Source organism: Rhamphochromis sp. 'chilingali', assembly GCF_963969265.1.
Source record: "Rhamphochromis sp. 'chilingali' genome assembly, chromosome: 17".
NCBI classification, from domain to species: domain Eukaryota; kingdom Metazoa; phylum Chordata; class Actinopteri; order Cichliformes; family Cichlidae; genus Rhamphochromis; species Rhamphochromis sp. 'chilingali'.
The window spans coordinates 22988207-23008471 of record NC_137944.1 but is presented as its reverse complement, the minus strand read 5'-3'; the positions used below and the strand labels follow the sequence as shown (position 1 = coordinate 23008471).

At 41.1% G+C, this 20265-nt stretch overlaps 1 protein-coding gene across 2 annotated transcripts in view; it reads left to right on the top strand.

The window, feature by feature from the left end:
- Positions 1-20265, top strand: part of kmt2ba (lysine (K)-specific methyltransferase 2Ba) — a 50696-nt gene that overhangs the window by 26613 nt on the left and 3818 nt on the right. Inside the window, exons 6-29 of one of the 2 annotated variants that reach the window (XM_080862245.1) lie at positions 2394-2664; positions 3384-3445; positions 3562-3810; positions 4789-4892; positions 7488-7592; positions 8592-8705; positions 8882-9028; positions 9227-9319; positions 9424-9541; positions 9630-9743; positions 10244-10434; positions 10584-10685; positions 10784-10894; positions 11299-11366; positions 11541-11698; positions 11812-11879; positions 12198-12332; positions 13373-13531; positions 13651-13768; positions 13904-13982; positions 16042-16202; positions 16342-16503; positions 16600-18901; positions 19193-19321. In XM_080862245.1, coding sequence (XP_080718371.1) covers positions 2394-2664; positions 3384-3445; positions 3562-3810; positions 4789-4892; positions 7488-7592; positions 8592-8705; positions 8882-9028; positions 9227-9319; positions 9424-9541; positions 9630-9743; positions 10244-10434; positions 10584-10685; positions 10784-10894; positions 11299-11366; positions 11541-11698; positions 11812-11879; positions 12198-12332; positions 13373-13531; positions 13651-13768; positions 13904-13982; positions 16042-16202; positions 16342-16503; positions 16600-18901; positions 19193-19321 — 5320 coding nt within the window. Of the gene's footprint in view, positions 1-2393; positions 2665-3383; positions 3446-3561; positions 3811-4788; positions 4893-6752; positions 7593-8591; positions 8706-8881; positions 9029-9226; positions 9320-9423; positions 9542-9629; positions 9744-10243; positions 10435-10583; positions 10686-10783; positions 10895-11298; positions 11367-11540; positions 11699-11811; positions 11880-12197; positions 12333-13372; positions 13532-13650; positions 13769-13903; positions 13983-16041; positions 16203-16341; positions 16504-16599; positions 18902-19192; positions 19322-20265 lie in introns of both variants that reach the window. The other variant, XM_080862244.1, reaches the window with a different exon arrangement.

The window sequence follows — 20265 nt, the reverse complement described above, 5'->3', positions numbered from 1 at the left end:
CCAAATGTGTGCAGTAGCATTGAAATAATACAACTGTGGGATTCAAGAGGATGCCTGTAAGTTTGAAACGGGTTACCGTACATAAGGGAGTTCCCACCCATAAAGGATTTTGTCTCCAGTTTTCATCCAGTCACCTCATTTTTATTGTAGAGCATCTTTAGATTTCCACCTCTCCAGACAAAAGGGAAGAAAGGTCTGTACTCTGTTTGGCTCCAAGTAATAATTAAATTCTTAAAAAATGTAATCCTCAGGAAGTTTGTTAAAGAGACAAAAGACCAGCACTAATCGATAAAAATCAGTGTAACCTGTTGACTAACATGTTAGCAGGTCTACAAAAAAACCAATCGCCACCAGATATGGGCTGCAACAATTCATTGAGTAATTCGAATGTTTCGATTATTTAAAAAAGAAAAAAAATCATTGACACACGTTGTTTGCTTCAACGTTTTGTTCAACACGTGGCTCTGTAGCGTGCCGATGTGTCAAAAAGATTGACAACACAACAGCAGCAGTGATGATGAGGCTGGAGCCAGAGTCTGTTTACACACCGAGGAGAGCAAAGAAGTGAAGCCGGTACAGAGATGGTGAGCTCAGGTTACATGAAAGAAAACCTGTTTCTAGTGTCCAAACAACATCACTGTTCCTGTGATCACCATTAAAACATTTACTGGGAAAAATCCACCGGTGTTTGTTTAACACAGAGAAAAATCTGCAGTAAGGCGACATCAAAATATGCAGATGAACAGTTTTATTTTTCACAAGCCAGTAAAAATGTACATGGGCCAGTAAAAGTCTGAGTAGCCAGTGGCTGACCTGTGGGCTGTTGTTTGTTTGACTTTGATCTCTGACCTTGGGATTATAAATATTTATTTTTGGTTTAAGACAGTGTTTTCTTTGGGAAAAAAATTCAGTTTTAATATGGCACATAGATGCACTCAAAAGCTTTAATTGTTGTTGTTTTGTTTGTTTGGTTTTTTGTTTGTTTTTTACAGCTGTTGTATGCAGTTAAACTTTAAAATGCTGTAATTTCTAAAATGAACAAGAATGAGCAGCTCTGAAAAACCTGGATTTTGTTCTCTATTGAATATTTATAATTGCTCATTAATAAGAGAAAATTATTTTTATCCAATTAATCAATGGAGTCATCGATAGATTACTTGATTACTAAAACAACTGATAGCTGTCGCCCTACATGTGATTGCAAAAACAACAGAAGATGAGGGCTTCTCCATTAATGCAGTGGGTCTCATTCACTAATATGTACACTGAAATATGTCCAAAATTACTGTTTGACTTACAAAACATTCTCAACAATTCCCACAGCGGGCTCACTACGCCCTCATTTCTCCAAATAACAAAACCTGTTTCCCTCGAGGTGACGAAGAGAAAGAAGTGAAGCCTCTCTTGCAAAAACCCAGACGATGGTCCAGGTTTCTTGTAAGAGAGAGAGAAGCATGCACAGCTGGATGTGGTGTGAAAGAAAGTCTGATTGAAGAAATTGAAATAAGTTTCTGAAGAGGAAGCCAGATGAGTTCAGAAGTCCTCCTCTGGGAGCTGCAATGGCTAAAATAAACAAAGGATGATAATAATAATAAATACAGTTTTTTAATATAATTTCCTCTGAATAAAATACAATGTCACGCAAAGTTGATTGGAAGAAAACCCAAAACTAAATTAAATACTCCATTTAAAAAATAAGTAAATAGGTCAGGAAGCACCAGCCTATCTCATGGTAGGATAATGACAAGAAATTAGATATCAATTGGTGACATCCAGCAAGTGACTAATTTCTTAAAAGCAGGGATGCAATTGTCTATTACTATTACTATTACCAAAGCAATATCCAAGGGATTCATTACAGAAAGATATACAAGACAGAATCCTGTACAAGATTTATATAACTTTAAAAAAAGAAAAAAAAAGAAAAATGTTTGGATGTAACAGAAAAGGCGAATCCATGGAGGAAAAAAATCAAGTTATATGTAAGTATGTTTAAAACATGATTCACGATTTAGCATTCCTGCAAAAGAATCAGTCATCATAGGAATCAGAAATGGTGACATGGTACAAAATATGGAGCGAAATGGTGTGCAGACCTTGTTTTTTCCCTTGTTTGCAACACTTTTTGGGGGGGTTAGGAATTAGAAAAGTTTGCCTTGATGTGCACACACTTGGTCTATCAACTCTTCAGACAGTCGTTAAAGGAGAGTAGCTGTACAAGTGCAAACCAAACAACAGTCCATTAAGTATAGAGTGGAAGACGTTAGATCTGCAGGCTGAATAGTGAGATATGGTGTCCAAAGATGTCACCCCCAGCACATCGCATGCACATAATGGTGACGCAAATGTGTCCTATGGCTCTTTTACCCGGCCTCTCTGTCTCTCGCCTTCAGATGTGGCAGATGATGACGATGACATCACTGATCAGGGCAGGACCCAGTGGGTTGTCTCTCAGGAAAGCATCCAGCGCAGGAGGAGAGGGAGGGGCAAGGGCCACAGGTTCAGGAAAAGGAAGATGCTGAGTCAATATACTCGTGGAGGAGTGCGTTCGAGGCGCTGTGGACGCTGCAAAGGCTGCTTGGTGGAAGAGGACTGTGCCAAATGCATCAACTGCCTGGATAAGCCCAAGTTCGGGGGGCCAAACACCAAGAGGCAGTGCTGCATGTGAGTGAAGCCCATCACAGATTTGCATTATTGTGCTTTACATGAAAATCATGACCTTTTTCATATACAGATAAGCCCTTAATGAAGTTTTACTGAATGCTTAAAAGGCATTTGAATTATTTGCCAACACTCACATTAAAGGAGCTGGCTATATAAATGTATATATAAAATATATTTTACTCAACTCTTGTATTTTCATTTATATGTATGTTCCAGCTCTGTAACCTGGAATAATGTTGCATGTCATCTTGAACAAAGCTAGATACGGCTGCTGTATAGGCCCTAATTTCATATACTCACTGAGTTTGACTGCAAGAAGATAATTTGATTTCCATTACATATTGATTTAATTTAAACTAAGCCAGCCTGAAAGCTGCATGTTCTCATCACAGACTGAATAAGTACAGCTCCAAACTATTGCTGTAAAGGCAAGTTATCCAGCTGTTTGCGGAAAATCATTCATATATTTGGTCCACAAATTAAAAATGAACCGCGCTACATGTTTTAATTGGTGCCTAAAATACTGTGTACCTTGTAGATTTAGAAATTTCTTGTACATGAAACATAAAAAAATACTTATTTCTTTTCAGTAACGCATATTAAAGAACTCAGTTAATGAAGGCAAGTTGACTCTTTGAGTTAAACACATTTATAGATGGGTACACTTGAACTTTGCCCTGGACACACACTTATGTTTTTCCATTTTTTCCCCCTTCTAGATATAAGAAGTGTGACCGGATTGAAAAAGCAAAGATGGCGCGGATTGTGAAACCATTTAAAGGTATGTTTTTATTTTTGGATATACATTTATTTTTTAGTTGAATCTAATAAGTTTGAATGACTACTCCGGTTTAAAAGCTTGTGTACATAATTAATCAAGGGGCTCCTTTTTCTCAGTCCAGGCGAAGGGGTTTTTGGGCTCCGTTACAAGCAGTGACGATACAAACTGGACTTCTGGAAAGCCGGCCGAGGGAACGTCCTCGATGGCGCTTGGAGTCCGGAAGCATTCACTGCGTAACATCACACCGCGCTCTTACAGCAGTCTGCTTAAATCAGAATCTGAAGACGAGGAGGACGAGGAAGAAGGAGAGGACAGGACAGATAAATCGACAGTAAAGCCAAATGTAGCTGCTGCCAACAATCAAGGTAACTAAAGCTTTGGTTTTGGCACACAAGCCTCTGAGTGTCAAGTCTGAATCTCACTCCATTCTTTATTTAAGCAAATATTTATCCTGCATAAACGTTTCATGAACGACTCGCACAGAAAAACAGGCGCAGCATGATGTAAATCATCACAACGCCTAATATTGTTTGTCAGCAGCTAATGATTGTGAAGCAATTTTGGTGATATTTTCTCCATAATTCCAGCTGTGGCTCTGAGCCACACGGAAACACCAAAACAATTCCTGAATTAATTTCATAGCAGTTTTGATCTACATGATAACTGGAACTTATCTATTTAAAAATATAATAACGCTGAGATGTCTCAGAAATTGGCAACTTGATATTACACCACAGACTTGGTAAAAGAAAATCAAAACGCACGGCACAAAGTTGTGTAGCTTGTACTCCTTCCTCTGGCAGCATGCATGCATCAAGCAGGTTGAAAGGAGAGCAGATGCCAAATCTACTCGATTACTTTAACTCCAAGTCTCAGAGCCCCTGAAGTTGTAAGTTGATGTTTTTCCAGTTCAGATGTGTTATTTCTGATTTTCCAGCTAATTTTAAGGTAATGTTGACTGCCCTGTTGGTAACTTAGTTGAGGTAAACATGATTCGTAAAAATCATAACAGTACGCACATATGCAAGATATGTAGTGAATATACACAAACCTTTGAATATGAGCTGTTGAGTTCAAGGAGTTCATAAATAGATGGAAATAAATATGTCAGTTTACCACTAAAGCTCATCGGGGGCTCGGGTCCAAGTGCATCCTGGGCCGTTTCCCCAGTTAATTTTTAAGAATGATTTCTTTGTGCATTCTCCAATAATCTAAATATTAGAAGCACAGAATCCCTCCTTGCTCTGAGCCCTGATATTGTTTGAAACCTTTTTTGTGTCAGCAATTTTTCTTAGATTTGTGTATCTGTGTTTGTTTTTTGTTTGTTTGTTTGTTTTTTTGAGATCTTGCTTCTCAAGATGGTGGATCAGTGGCAGACGACCCAGATGCAGGGAGGCATCGCCGGCTGCCTTCCAGAGGAGCTGGCAGCAGAACCAAAGCTTACAAGGTAAAAACATGTTTCCCTAATCCGCCTCTAATAGACCACCTAATGGAGCCTGGGACAAACAGTACTGTTTGGAAAAGTTTACCTTCATACCTGTCAGTATTTCTAGACAGGTGTTTAATTTTCTTTCTTTCTTTTCTTATTTTAAATATTAATAAAGCTTATCTTATCTCAATTCATTTATTTGATTAATAAATGAATTTTCCTCTATAATTTAACTAAATATTTAACCCTCAAGTCACAATTGAAACACTTATTTCCAAGTGGTGCTTTTGTCCAGCTCTGAATTTCATTTTTCAGTTTTTCCACTGTTTCTTAGTTAAACCACGTCTGTTGGGATAAAAAATTCCTTAAAGAAGTCTTGTAGCCCCGTTGATCTTCTGTTTCTCACTTCCAGCTTTTTATAAGACCCTTTGCATGTACTCCGTCTGTTTCATAAATTATGGATCAATCAAGCTACGTTCGGGATAATCTACAGCATGCTTTTTTTTTTTTTGGTAGCACCGTGAGTGATATTCTGTTTGAGAACAACATCATTGTCTCATTTAGCACCATTAGTGAACTTGTTATCCAAGTATGATGTTGGTATGGGGAAGGAAAGTCATGCCCCCCCCTGTTATGCGTGTTTTACTCTCTGGAGTCTTAATGGTGGTGTTTTTTAAAATTAAAAAAAAAATATATATATCTGCAGGAAGACGCTGAAGAAGATTCTTTTGTCCAAAGTCAAATATTTTCTTCAACGTAGAGGTGCTTCTTTAAAATTGGTAATAACTAATATTCAGGAGTCAGTACGGCAGTTTGTAAATAGTGACGGAAGCCTCTTTGTGTCAAGTGTTTAGTTTAACTGGGACTGCGATTGCCTTAATCAACACAGCAAATGTGTAAAAAGTCAGCATTGCCTCCTCCCACCCCTGACTTCACAGCTAAAAGGCTGTTTGCTTTGTCTTTATTCGGGCTGAGATGATTCTTGGTTATGCCGCTTGCTTCTTCTTACTAGCATTTGACATTTTCAAACTAGAGCTGTCAGTTTCGAAATTGTTCCTCTCAAATCTTGTTCTGCTGGCTTGAAAGAATGGTCTATTGTCAGTAAAAAAAAATTGTTTTTGCTTCTGCATTGCTTCAAACTTCTGCATTTTTTTGTAATCTCTCACTTCCCCCATAAAGCTGAGAACAGATATTCTTAAAGTGTAGTCCTGTCTTGTCTGCATTTGATGTTTTGCAAATTAGTAGCCCTATTTTTAGCAGATTATATGCACAGAGATGCACTGTGGGTGGGGGGTGGCACCCGGCAGCACTTGTAGACATTACAGCAGGAGTATTTGCTGTGCTATCTCTAATCTGCCAGATTATGCTGCTGTGGCTCGTTGCATGAACCATTTTTTGGTAGTGGGTTGGTTTTTGCATGTGACACAACAGGTGTATTATCTCTTTAATTTCATAGAATTCCCAAGTGTAGAGATGGAACTATGCAAATCCATAATTTATGAAATGACCTTTATTTATTCTGCATTCCATCTTACACACCTGATTTGTTAGATAAATTATTAGTTTGTGTGCATTCTATAGCAGATTAATTTAAATTTCACCAAAATATTTGTTTAGTTTTGTGTTTATGATTTTTCTAGCTCTTAAAATAGTGTGTATTAATACTCAGTTAACGCTTCTGTGTGTGTTTCTGTACCGCTACTGAATGCATACACTTTAAACGCTGCTTCCCGGCTAACCGTCTTCTAAAAGTCGCAGTGCTCCTTCCGTTTTCTGTCATTTTGGCTGTTGCCGGTTGCCGCCGCTGCATGTCACTACTATCAGTGTAACTTTGGTACATCTCTTGCTGGTTGGCTTAGGCAGTCCCCTCCTCCACAGGCACAGGAGAGCGCAGAAGAGATGGAGGCCAGAGAAACTTTCCCTGAGCCCAGACCACCCTGGACCCCAATGCGGCAGCTACAAATACACTTATACCGTCTGCCTGACTTTGTCCTGCAGTCTCCTGCTGTGTATTTGCTGCGGCAGTCGCCCCAACATGATGATGTGGATCGGTGTATTGCACAGTCGCATCCACAGTTGTCTCATCTTGCAACACAGCCTGCTTTTTCCCATTTGTCATGTCCCATTACAAACTGTCCTCCAGAAATATCCCATCCTGAAACACAGCCTGCTTCTCCACTTTCACCTCATCCCATTAGAGACTCGCCACAGAAGTCTTTGCTGTTACGTTTGCAGCGTTTGCCCCAGTCCGTGGTGCAGTCAGCCATGCATTCAAACAAATATGTGTCATCACCACCTCAGCAGCATCCACAGTCCACGCTACACTCAGCTCTGATTCAGGTTTCATCACAGCAGTGCTCTCATGGGCGTCCAGGGTCTGAGGTGGAGCACACAGAGACGCACAGAGCTAAGACAGATAAAACTCTGAGCAGAGTTGTGCCTGGCCCCCCTCAGACTGTCAGTGCAGGCGCAGAATTACAGGAGGACGCACAAGACGAGCAGGAGGAGCGACGACTGGAGCAGGCTGAAGAGGACAAGCCGGATTCTTCTGTAAAAGAGACAGTTCTGCAAAACTGTCCAACAACTGACCCACACTCTGTCCTTCGTTCCCAGAATCCTGCAGAGTGTACGTCAGTGAACACCCCGACAGGGTTAACTAACGGATTTCCCCAAAAGGGCCTGTCGCAGAACACGTACAAGATCCGTGTAGACTTCAAGGTGAGTCTCAGCAGCCTGTTTGCTTTACAACTCATTGGGGTTTGTATTTACTCTACAGTGTTACCTTTCAGCACCACCGTTATCGCTTTCTCTCAGGAGAGCTCATTCCACCTTAAGATCCCCACATAGCTGTAAAATATAACTGATCTCAGACTGAATGCCTCAGGAGGTTTTTCATAACAGCTGCTATACAACTGCTTAATGCACAATAATATGATTTTATCCACATTTATTAAGAACTTTATGATATATTAATGTTGCTTTGAGGTTTCAGATTTGTGCTGTTATCTGTGTCGAAGCTGCCGTGCCATATAATTTCCTGCAAAGGAATAATAAAGCATCCATCTATCTTCATCTGTCTGCATAAACTGCAGGTTATTAAGTTTGTGTAGCTTCAAGTAAGGTGGTTGTTACATCTGTGGGCTTTGGTCACACACTGGAAAGTCATTTTTTATAGAAAGCATCATCTTTGGGAAAATGACCTTAGTGCTGACTTCATGTATGACATCAGCAAACACATTTGTAGTTAATAGTCTGAGTTACTGATTTCAGATTTTCTTTAATTTTCATTTTGTAGGTTATGGCTCAATTTAGAACAGTGTATATGAAAAAACAGTATGAGGCATATTCAGTTTACAAAAATAAAAAAAGGTCAAATGTCAAACTAAATTTTCCTTGCCATGTTTTATATACAGTTTAGGGGTCTGAGAAAATATCTCTGAGAGAAAAAGTTCATTTTCACTATGACAAACACTCTTTTCAGTTTGCTTTCAAACAAACATCAGTATTTTCATGCTGTGTAAATGGGAGGAGAAGGCAGCGGGGAATGTTTGTTATTTCAGCATATGGATGATCAGCCATGCTCTCATTCAGTTGTTACAAACCGGCATATGTTCATAACCTTGATACAGGTTAGTGAACTAATGTAGCACCTGGAAACCTCTGGAGAAGAGGCTCTGATTGCTTTGTTTGTGCTGTTATTGGGTGTCTGTCCACTAGGAGGACTGTGCGGTCCAGAATGTGTGGCTAATGGGCGGCCTCAGCGTTCTCACGTCTGTCCCAACTACGCCTCAGCCCGTCTGTCTGCTCTGCGCCAGTAAAGGGCGACACGAGGTAAGCTGAGCTTGACTAGTTTGGCAAAGTATGCAAGTTTCTTATTTGGGTGCTCACGCAAATGGCTTGTTTTACATTTCAGTTATGTGACAAAAAACAAAATAGAAACATTTCATATGCATTCTGAATGTTGTTATTGTTATTTTTTTAACTCCTCTACCTCCCACTTCCATCAGATGATCTTCTGTCAGATCTGCTGTGAGCCTTTCCACAGTTTCTGCCTGTCACCTGAGGAGCGCCCCCTCGAGGAGAACAAGGAAAACTGGTTCTGCAGGCGCTGCAAATTCTGCCACGTGTGCGGACGTCGAAGCAAGAGCACAAAGGTGTGTATGAGGCGTAGCGAGACTTTATAATATCCCAAGAAGAAGAAGAAGAAACAAGTTTGCAAACATTATCCACGCTTCTTAACTATTTTACACACGAGATCTGAATTAAATTACATATTTATCAATTTTTGGTGTACATCATAGTCGAGTATTTACCCATAATTATTATACCTTTGTTTTTTTGTCCCTTCACAGCCTGTGCTGCAGTGCAGGAGATGCCAAACGTCATACCACCCTTCATGCTTGGGACCAACATACCCTAAACCTATGAACTCCAGCGTCCCCTGGGTAAATGCATTAACAGCTTTAAAGTAATTAGGAATATGTTCAGTTTATTTGAGGATAAATGTGACGATTTCATGACACCGTACATCACATATGTCTTTGTGCAGGTGTGTATGTCGTGCATTCGGTGTAAAAGTTGCGGCGTGACTCCTGGAAAGACCTGGGACTTGACGTGGAACCACGAGCAGGACCTCTGCCCTGACTGCACTTCACTCCACAAAAAAGGTAAGACTTCTGAGAGTTGAACTTGTATGTAAATATGCTTGAAATGGATGATGTGACTCGTCTGTGATTTCTGTTTACTTTACGTCAGGTCATTTCTGCACTATCTGCCACAAGTGCTATGAAGACAGTATCCAACCATCACAGATGCTTCAGTGTTCGCAGTGCAGCCACTGGATTCATTACAGATGTGAAGGGATCTCAGGTGAGTTTCGCTCATAAAGTTTTCAGTTCAGTCAGTTTTTGTTCACTGTTTGTTGGATTTCATGTTTTCTCAGGCTGTTAAAAGTAGACCCCCACCCCCTCCACCCCTCTTATTGTTGTAATGCATCTATCAGTTACAAGGGTGAATACTCATACTTTAATAAGGCCACAATTTCAAATAATGACATCACATTACAGACAACTAATCCCTGTGAGAAGAAAGCTCTGGTTTCTGGCTCTAAAGGCTTGATTTGAGACTTTTCTAACCCAAAGAGTGGATATAGAGACAGAGAATAAACTTGGGTGGCTTCACCAAAATAAATATGAATAAATTTTAACAGTGAATTAATCAAAACTGAAAGTTTTCTAAATATATAAAGGCTGTTATGAGCTTGTTTTCTGAATGAGTGACTTATAAAACAGGACCAAACTATGGAGATAAAATGTGATTGCTGTTAACTTGCTGTGTAGAAACGAAGTTCTTCTTCTCTGTCTTTGCAGAGGAGCTTTTTGGGCTGCTCTCAAGTCAGCAAGGCAGAGTGGATTTTACATGTTCGCCCTGCAGTCAGCACCAAACCAGTCACAGCATCCTGAAGGTGGAGCTGCAGAGGAGGCTCACAGCCAGAGTGGAGGAGGTGCTCACTGACCTCCTCTCCTCCAACAGCACTCAGCACCTTATCACGTGTAAAGCGGTAAGAGCTGCCCACAAGACTCTGAGAGGATGCACCAGGAAGCCTTTTTATCCTTTAAAACACCCCATTTTAGTATTTCTCCTTTAACGTCAAAGCCTGATTATGTTCCAGATGTGTCGCTGAAGTAGTTGTCCCTTACTGTCTTTCAGTGTCAGGAACCAAACATCACAGCATTTATCAGGGAACAGCAACCAGTCTGTGATCTACAAGCGGTGGAGAGGAGGTTTAAAGGGGACGGATACACCTCAATAGTGAGCATATATATCCTATGCATTTACACTTAGGCTCTTTTTGTAGAACCCACACTGAATTAATAGCATTTTTTTCTTTTTTCCTGTCTCCCAATCAGAAAGCCTTTCATAGCGATATTGCTTCTGTGATAAGGCAAAGGCTGCAGGAAGAGGAAGCTCTGCTGGAAGATCAGAGACCGACCCTTCAGGCAATGTCACACTACGTTGAAGTAAGCACTCCCTTTACCATTTTCTAATTGCTTTTAATGTATTTTTTAGAGACCCAGACCTTAATTCATTTTGTAGGGAAACCTGTTTTTCCTCAGGATAAATCACAAGTTGACTAATACAGCTCCTTTCTCCCCAAGTTAAGCACTCGTAGCACATTCATACAGCGCTTTAGTCTATGCCTGAGTGTTTTTTCTAACATTCACACTTTTACTTTGACGGATACATCAGGGCCAGTCTGGGTTCAATATCTTGCCCAAGGATACTTGCGAGGAAATGCCCATCCGTTTCATCTACCACCTGAGCTACAGCTGCCCCCTTTCTGTTCTCGTTGTCACATCCAAATGAACACTGTCCTTCAACATTCCTTAATTTTGGTCTTACTTCATTGTTTCATGCCTGACAGGTCATGGAAAAAGTATTCAGTTGGTGCAATGTCAAAAAGTGGAACTCGTTCTCAGAAGAACTTCCGAGGTAAGTGAATGCAGCTAAATATAATTTACTTAACCAATTTCATAAACGTCGTCATTTACAAGGTTGGCACTAAATTAAATCTTAATTATAAGTAAAACGTCTGAAGACCTTGTAGTAGATGGACAGGTGCCTAAAATGGCTCTCTTCAGTTTGTTTTTATCCCCTCCTCTTTAGTGGCATGCTCCCCGAGGCAGTTCTCCCACCATCTAAAGAGCACAGCTATGCACAATGGCTGGAGAGAACATACCAGCTCAAAAACTCCAGGGACCCACAGACGGGGAAAACCGACTCATCAGTGACTTCACAGCAAACTCCTTCTCTGAAATTACTTGGTATGGACGCTATTACAATCTGTTTTGCAGCACACTGAAGACAAAGCTAAAGGCACTTTCTTGCAATAGATCGGTCACATTCTCAAGTTTAAAATGTTTACATGATCCTCCAGAGATCACCAAGACTGAAGATGTGAGACAATGTGCCCTGTGCCAGCAATGTGGAGACTCTGCTCCCAGTGTGAGTTTTTATGTCAAGGCTTTTGGCGCATAGATCTTTTTTCCCCATTTAATTTTGGTGTTCTTTCATGCATTGTTTGCTCTGAAGGCATCAGGATAGACAGAAGTCCTCAAAATATTCAGCAAGTTTAAGTTAATCATTTTTTTAAGTTCAGGATAAGGGGAAAGTATCTCCTTTTCACTGTTTTTGTTAAAGAAATGACTGATTATGTGAGGATGTATAGAATTTTTATTAAATTGTTGACCATTTTTTGTTTTCTTGGCACTATAATAACAGCTCCCTGATACTTAAGTGATATAACTGCTCTTTTCTCAACAGGAAGCAGGACGGCTCCTGTACTTGGGTCAGAACGAGTGGGCCCATGTTAACTGCTGTCTTTGGTCTGCAGAGGTGTACGAGGAAAACAGTGCTCTTCTTCAGGTGCACAGTGCTGTCTCAAGGGGGCGCCACCTGGTAAGATTAAATTAAATGGTAACTAAGGCTCTGCGTGACAGCTAGGTGTTCAGACGTCGCTGCTCTTGCTAGAAATACAGTTCGTTAAATCTCATTTCATTTATGTGCCGGCACCTGTCTTTGTGATGGCAAGATGCAAACAAGCGAAGCAACGACAGCTGTCGATGGTCAAAAGTGGTTGCGGTACGATCACAAAAATCAATTCGAGACAGATGTTTCCACATAGAATAACGATCTGGTCAAACTTAACAAATGTGAAGAGACAGCTGCACCGTTATCCACACACAGACTTAACAAATTTAACAAATATAAATCTGAATTTGGGCACTTTTATTTATTTATTTTTTTTTACCTTTTTCTGTCCTTCGATGTCAGCATTATAACTCTGCAGACAATTTGGCGTAAAGTCAATTAACTCCTTGGATGAGAAATGGTCCCACGAGGCAAAAGACCATTGAGATGCATGAATTCTTTCTCAAAATAATTTTGTTTGTTCAAATCGATAAACGGATATACAGTATTCCCCTTCAAGAAACTCTTAACAAGGAAATCCAGGCAATGTTTGCAAATCACCTAAACCTGACATTTAGGCCAATTATGTATCTTTAATTTGGAGGATTTTTTTTTTTTTTTATCATCATGGGTTAAAAGTTGAGAAAAGACCGCCAGCTGACAGCCATTAAACACCAAATGTTTGCTGAGAAGGAAGGAGGGCTACTTTTACATATATTTCTGTAACATTTTATCCAATACAAAGTGTCACTTTGCTGGAATAAAAGTACATTTTGGCTATTGAAAAATATGATTAATGGTTTCTTATGTGAAATCTTTTCTTATTTGTATTGCCAATGTTTAACCTCGTCCATTTTTATTATTTATTTATTTATTTTTCTTCCTGTCTTCCATTTAAAGATCTTGTGAATTATTTGATCATTTCTAATCCTAATGGCCTGACTTTAGGATCAGTCATTCATTTTGTGAGGTTGACAAGTACCCTTTGGTCCTAAAACTATGTGTGTACATATTAAATTTTCCTCCAGCGCTGTGATCGTTGCGGGCAGTCAGGAGCCACCGTGGGCTGTTGCCTCCCCACCTGTCAGAGTAACTTCCACTTCATGTGTGCACGTGCCCAGAGCTGCGCGTTCCAGCAGGACAGGAAGGTTTACTGCTACAAACACAGGGACCTGGTGACTGCAAAGGTGTGAATTTATGTTGTCAGATTATAAATATATATTTTTGTTGGAAGCAGTATACATATTTAATATTATATTCTGATTTTGTGTTCGTTATGCTGACTATTGTTTGTGATTCTTCACAGATCGTCTCTGGTAAAGGGTTTGAAGTCCCGCGACGGGTGTATGTGGACTTCAATGGGATCAATCTCAGAAGGAAGTTCCTCACAGGTCTTGAGCCAGAATCCATAAATATGACCATAGGTAAGATTATCTTGATGTTTCATGTTTTTGACTCTTGTAATGGGATAGATTCAGATTGAATTAAAATACGGCTGCTTTATGTCTTGATCCAATGAACCTCATTATCTGTTTTTTTTTTTTTTTTTAACCTTCCAGGCTCGCTGCAGATTCAGAAACTTGGTGTTCTGTCAGAGCTGTCGTCAAATGGAAGGATGCTGTATCCTGTAGGCTATCAGTAAGTGATAACTGCCTTTGTATTCAAGCGGGGGTTTTTTTGGTTGGGTTTTTTTTGCGCAAACAGCAACTTTTGAATTATAGATATGAGTAGAAATTAACATGCCTGTTTCGTATTCTATAATTTATAAATAGCTAAAAACAGCTACAACTCATAGTCTGCAAAGCTGTCCACAGGCCTAGCGCAGAACCATGTTTTCCTCTTTATGTATAAGGCGCAGCGGTACATTTTTCCACAGTTGTATTATTAAAGAAAAATAAAAAGTACCCACAGGGAAATTAGTTTTAAAGTCAGACTGTTTTCTCTATCAGGCTGTAAACCCTTTCATTTCTACTTTAGAGTAGAAGCACATTTAAACAGAAGACTCTATTAGCCCTCTTCCACTGCTGCCTACTCAGCTGGACTGAACTCAGTTTATGTCGTTTTCCATTACAGTCGACCTAATGTGCATGTGGTCATTATAGCAACAAGGCCGAAAGTCCAGTGAGGTCATTTGTATGCGACGTGAACAACACAACAAAGGAGTCGAGACAGTGTCATACCTGCTGTTTGGTGTATGGCTTATTCTCAGTCTCAGGGACCAGAGTGTTGTTTTTTGTGTAGTTTTCTATGGGCTCAAATTGTGGTCATAAATATTTTGTACTTGTAATTGTCATTGTAACTTATGTAAAAATATTTACACAAGTTTAAAAAAATTTTTGTTAAGATCCTGGTTACAGATACAAAGCAAAAAACGATGTGTAAAACTCTGCGCTCAAGTTCCCTGGCTGTGTGTGGGATTCAACTTACAAGTACTAATTTTGACCCAATTTTTCTTCCTTTCACCTGATTGGTCAATGTCATGTCAATCACAAATTGAACAATCCAGTCAGTCTATTTATGTCACATTTTTTTTCGATCGCCTCGAATCGCTTGGAACCCCGGCCAAGTAGATTAACCCTTTAAGACCTACCATAGAACCAAGTTCGCCAGAGCTTATATTATATTTTTACATGCTGTGGAGCCATTTTTGGGAGCATTTCAAGTTGCTATACATCAATACAACCATTATAGCCCAAACTTTAATAATATGTCTGCATTAGGTGCATAGTAATTACATAAATTGCAAAAAAGTGCAATAAACTACAAAAAAATTGAAAATCGTTTTTGTTTTTTTTAACATATATTTCTAGTTAGAGAAATTTAAGAGGCTTATCCCTCAAAACTGTAAATACAAAAAAGTTACACAAACTAGTTTCCCACCACAGGAAATTTATTTTGAGTGTCTTCATAGTTTTATTTTTGAAATACACCAATTTTTATATACTGCAGGAAAAACGAAAATAAATATTATAGTGCAAATTTGCAAAATAACAGCATATGCATCAAAATAAACTATTTCCAGCAGTGCAATATGAGTCTTAAGCATCCCAGAAACGACACAGAAAGTCATAAAGTCAAACATAACTTTTTAAAACACATAACAAGTAAAACACAAGCTCATAAGGCCCCGATCGTAAAAAAACTACATTTCCGCAAAATGACGTCACTTCCGGTTCCGGGCAGGTCATGCGGTCATGTGATAGTTCGCGCTGATGGACGTAGGAAGTGTTACAAACAGCTGATGGATCGGCGAAGCGTGTTTCTGGAATATCATGTTTTTGTTGCTGCAAGTGATTTTTATGCAGTTTTTGCAAAGCTATATGTGGAAGGAAACTGTGACCTAGGACAAGCTGATGGCATAAGATGTAAGTACAACTCCTCCAGTTTCATATGCAAAAAAAATTATTGCGCTAGCTTACTTGGTTGCAGAGCTACCGGGATTTAAAAATAGTTACGCAAAACAGAGCGTGCCCGCTCCGATCGGCTGTAAAGGGTTAAAAAAGAAGCACCTGGTAACAGGTACTACCACCTAATGGAAACCCCTGAAAACCATGCCAAGCTGTACTAATGGGGAAAGGGTTACATGTGATTGGCTTAGTTCTTGGCTGCTGTTACTGACATTACTGATTTATCCATAGTTCATTGTCTCTTCATTAACAAGCTTGAAACGTATTTTCTTCCTCCTTTTATTTTCTAGGTGTTCACGGTTGTACTGGAGCACCGTGGACCCACGCCGGCGCTGTAAGTACACCTGCAAGGTGACAGAGGTGAGCACTCCTCTCCCTGGTGAGGAACAGAATTTGAAGTGGGAGGATGAAGAGAACCACACCATAGTCCACAGTCCGAACCACCACAGAGGTGAGCAGGATCTCAACGGCTGTGAGAAGAGCGCTGAAGCTGAAGCAGTGGACAAGAAATTGAAAATATGGGTAATTTTTTTTTTTTTACTGTGCTAAAAACTTTTTTTCTCTTTTCTTTTTTTCTTTCTTTCTTCTAGATATTGAGTCTCCAGATATTTTAAGTCCCACATCCAGCCCAATAAAATCCACTTCCATATTACCCAACTCTAAACTGCACAACACACCCGGGTCTAAAAGCCCTGCTTACACACACACCAGGAGACCAGCAGGAGGATCATCTCGACCACTACCATCTCCAGGTACGTGGAGTTTTAGGAGAAGATGGGTACCTGTTGTAGTGTGACTTTAAATAAAAAAAGTAAACCCCCTTTCACACTCCCTTTTCTTGCTGTCAGGGTGTGCTCCACCCAAATCCCATCACATCCTGACTCTGAGGGACCTGGAGGAAACCCGGCGGCCTCGAAGGCTCTCGTCCAGAAGCCGGTGCAGCTCCTCGCCATCAGAGAGCGACCCGTCCGTACCGATGACACTCCGCTCTGGCGGCACGGTCCACTCCCGATGTGCCCTATTCAGCTCCCCTCCGAGAGCATCGAACTTTGGATCGGCTTCACCTCCTCTCTCACGACAGAACTCTGCATCTCCAGTCTGGAGCTCCCCACCTAGATCCAGCTCCAGCATTTCTACAGGGCTGTCGCCTCGGCAAGGAGCCATCACTCACTCCCCCAGAGGGAGGCATAGCTTTAAAATTACCACTCCAGTCTCTGCCGAGGTTCCCCAAGACTTTTTGGCATCCTCTGAGGCAGAAGATGCAGCTGTGGCCACTACAAATGGGATCTCACTGGCACCTGATAACCTGGAGGAGGAAGTGGCCCACCTGATGTCTCAGGAGCTTCCTTACACTGTGTTTGACACCGACACTGAGGTAGCAGTGGACTCCATGCTGAATGCTAAGCTTGAGTTTGATGAGGCTTTGCTCACAGAGAATGTGTCGCTTCATTGCGGGGCACAAGGCAGCAGAGAGGTGGAAATGCAGGGAAACGATCAGGAGATTGATTCTGAAGAAGACGACTCGAGTCGTTATTTTAAGTTTTCACGCACGGTGGTGTGCGATCACACAGCAAGTGGCTCGGATACCTCAGGTCAGCTTAATTCAGCTCAGTCTATCCCGCAGTTAGACGGTGCGGACGGCGGGTCAGAAACTGAAAGCGAGGCGGCCGATGAAGATGCTCAGGATGCAGAGGGAGGGAATGAAGAAGCTAAAATTCAAACCAACCACACTACACCCACTAAACAACTAACGGTGGCGCTAAAGAGGCTTGAGTCAATCTACACGGTCCCAAAGTCACCAGTTGAAGAACAACCTGAACCAGTGCTTCAGGAAAGTCTTTCACCTTCTGCTCTCCTGGAGTCAGCTTACACAAATAACGAACTGTCCGTTCAGGAGGAAGAGGTCCCGATGACCTCAGAAACATCGCCGTCTCAAAACGAGGTGTTCTTGGATTCATCTACAGGCCACTTTGTTCCTGCTGAACATGGCTCTGCAGAGTATCCAAATAAACACATCGTTGGCGACAGAGATGACAGCGCTTCGTCAGCTGACTCAGATGAAGGATTTAAAGATGATTTGAATGATCCTGATTATTCTCCAGAGACTAAAACCAAAAAACCTCTCACAGCACAGATGAAAACGGTCTTTGTGAAAACAAAACATGCTGCGCCAAACCTCAAGCGCTTGGCGATGAAACCTTCACTTCCCCTGATGCAAGCCAAACTGCCTTTACCCCCTCACCCTGGACAAACTGCGTCCGTTTCCTCTGCTGCAGTTACTTTTCATGCAGTACCACGCCCGGTCGCACCCCCTGCCATTATCAATGGTTTAAATGCTTTAAACATTCAGCCAGGTGCTTCACTGGGGAAAACCATCGCTATAAACTTGATTAGCTCCAAGCCAGAAAGTCAGCAGCAGGCAGCGACGGAGAACCCAGCTGGGTCAGCTAGCACGCCCCCAGTGCAGGCTTCTACCCATCAGGTCCTGCTGGTCAACCGGCACGGTCAGATTATGATCAAAGACCCAAAGTTGAACACGTATCAGCCTCTCAGTACAGATTCACCAACCTACAATAAGATAAGCCAGATTGCCAAGATTCTCCACAGTGGTAATGCTTTACAGCGCTCCATGCCTCATGTCATAATAAAGCCTCGGCCCAGCCCTTCAGCTGCAAACGCCCCTCCTGCCCCTAACCTCCAGGCGGCCCAGAGGAAGATCATCGTCAAAATGGTGCCCATGAAAAGCAACAGCACAGCTGCTGCTCCCACAACTGTCAGCATGTACAGCTCACCTGAATCTAGTTTCTCCAACATTGAAGAAAGCACAGCCCAAGCGATTATCGATAGAGCCATGGCTACTCACCGCGACGCACCCAAAACAAAACCCATCATCCTCAGCAGTACTCGACAGCCAAAGGCCAAGCATCGGAAACCATTGCCATTTCCCAACGTCGAAGACTCGGATCAGTCATCAGCTGGTCGTTCGGAGTCTCCCAGTGTTTTCGGTAATGAATCAATACCTGCTGCATCGCGCCACCAGGTGAGAGTTAAGAGAGTGTCGTCGGTGTCTGAGAGACCTTCCAGGAAGAAATCCAAGATGGACTTCTTGAAGGATCCATCGAGTGAGCCGGAGGACACTGATGAAGCCAGGTAACAGATGATTTTAAAATGTACTTACTGCAACATGCAGAACACGAGTAATATTTAAAAAACTAATATTTACATTGATCTTAATGGTTAACATTAAAAAAAAAAAAACTGATCTCCAGCTTGATTTTGTATGAAGCACCAAGCATCACATACAGACTGACATTTTATAAATTGGTCCTCTGATCTGCAGAATCTCAGCAATGAGAGAAATTTGCACTCTCAGCAGCTGAAAGAGTTTTAAAGTAAAAGATGGCAAAAGAGAAAATAAAGCATGTTGATGTCTTTCAACAGGCCGAGTGGTGTGAGAATGAAAGCTCCAACAATGAAAGATGTTCTTGATCTGGATCGCCAGCTTGAGCCACAGCCAGAGCCTGAGCCACTGAGGATCGTTGCCCCACCACCACCTCCTACACCCAAAAGGTTAGCCTCATGTATGGACTTATTACTGCGCTACAAAGGCAAAAGGAGGCAAATACTTAATGTCAGGCTGTATTTAAAGATTTGAAAGAGCTGAAAGGGCACATGAAAACTAATTATTTAGGTCCTCGAGCCTGAAGTAGTTTTTGTGTATGTGCTGTTTTTTGTTTTTTTGTTCAAAAAAGCAAGATGCTGTACACATTAAATTGACTTAATAGTTAATTAAAAGAAATTCAAAGAAAAGGAGGGGAATGTGGGGGATGTGAAAATGTTTTCCAGACAAGGCAGTCTGTTTTAGGTCAGTGGTTTATCAAAGATACAATGAAATGAGGTTCAAAATTCTGCTTCCAAGTAAGCATAGTAAGACAGATATGAATTAAACTAGTTGGGGGATCAAAGTGACTACAAATATTTACAAAATAAGTGAACTAATTCAGACAAAGCTGGATAAAAAGATTTTACTTTGGGGGAAAATGAATAGTGCTGCCTTTGACTGTGAAATAAACCCCACCTTCCTAATTTAAGAAATGACATCATGTCTTTGAGCCACAGGAAAATGGATCAAAGGTTAGGTTAAGTAATCAGGTCAAAACGTGCTGTTTATGGCAGGAATAAACTGTTGGGATCATTCAGGACTTTAGTATTTTTAACTCTGTTAGTTGCAGCCTAGTGCAGAGTGTACCATGAACGTACACTAAGGACAGCTTTATCCCAACATTGATCGCCCAGTCCCATTCCAGTCCAGGCTCCTGCTCCCAGGCTGTTTTGTTTTGACTGCAGTGTTCAGGGCCATCAGGGTGTCATATTTCGAATACTTGAAGTGATTTTTGATCGGGTCCAAAGACCGTTAGACCATCCTGTAGTAGTTAAGAAGAAGAGAAAATCAAGGGAAAAGAGACGAGACAGAATGTTTAACCTGTGAAAAAATGGGGGGGGGGAAGTATTTT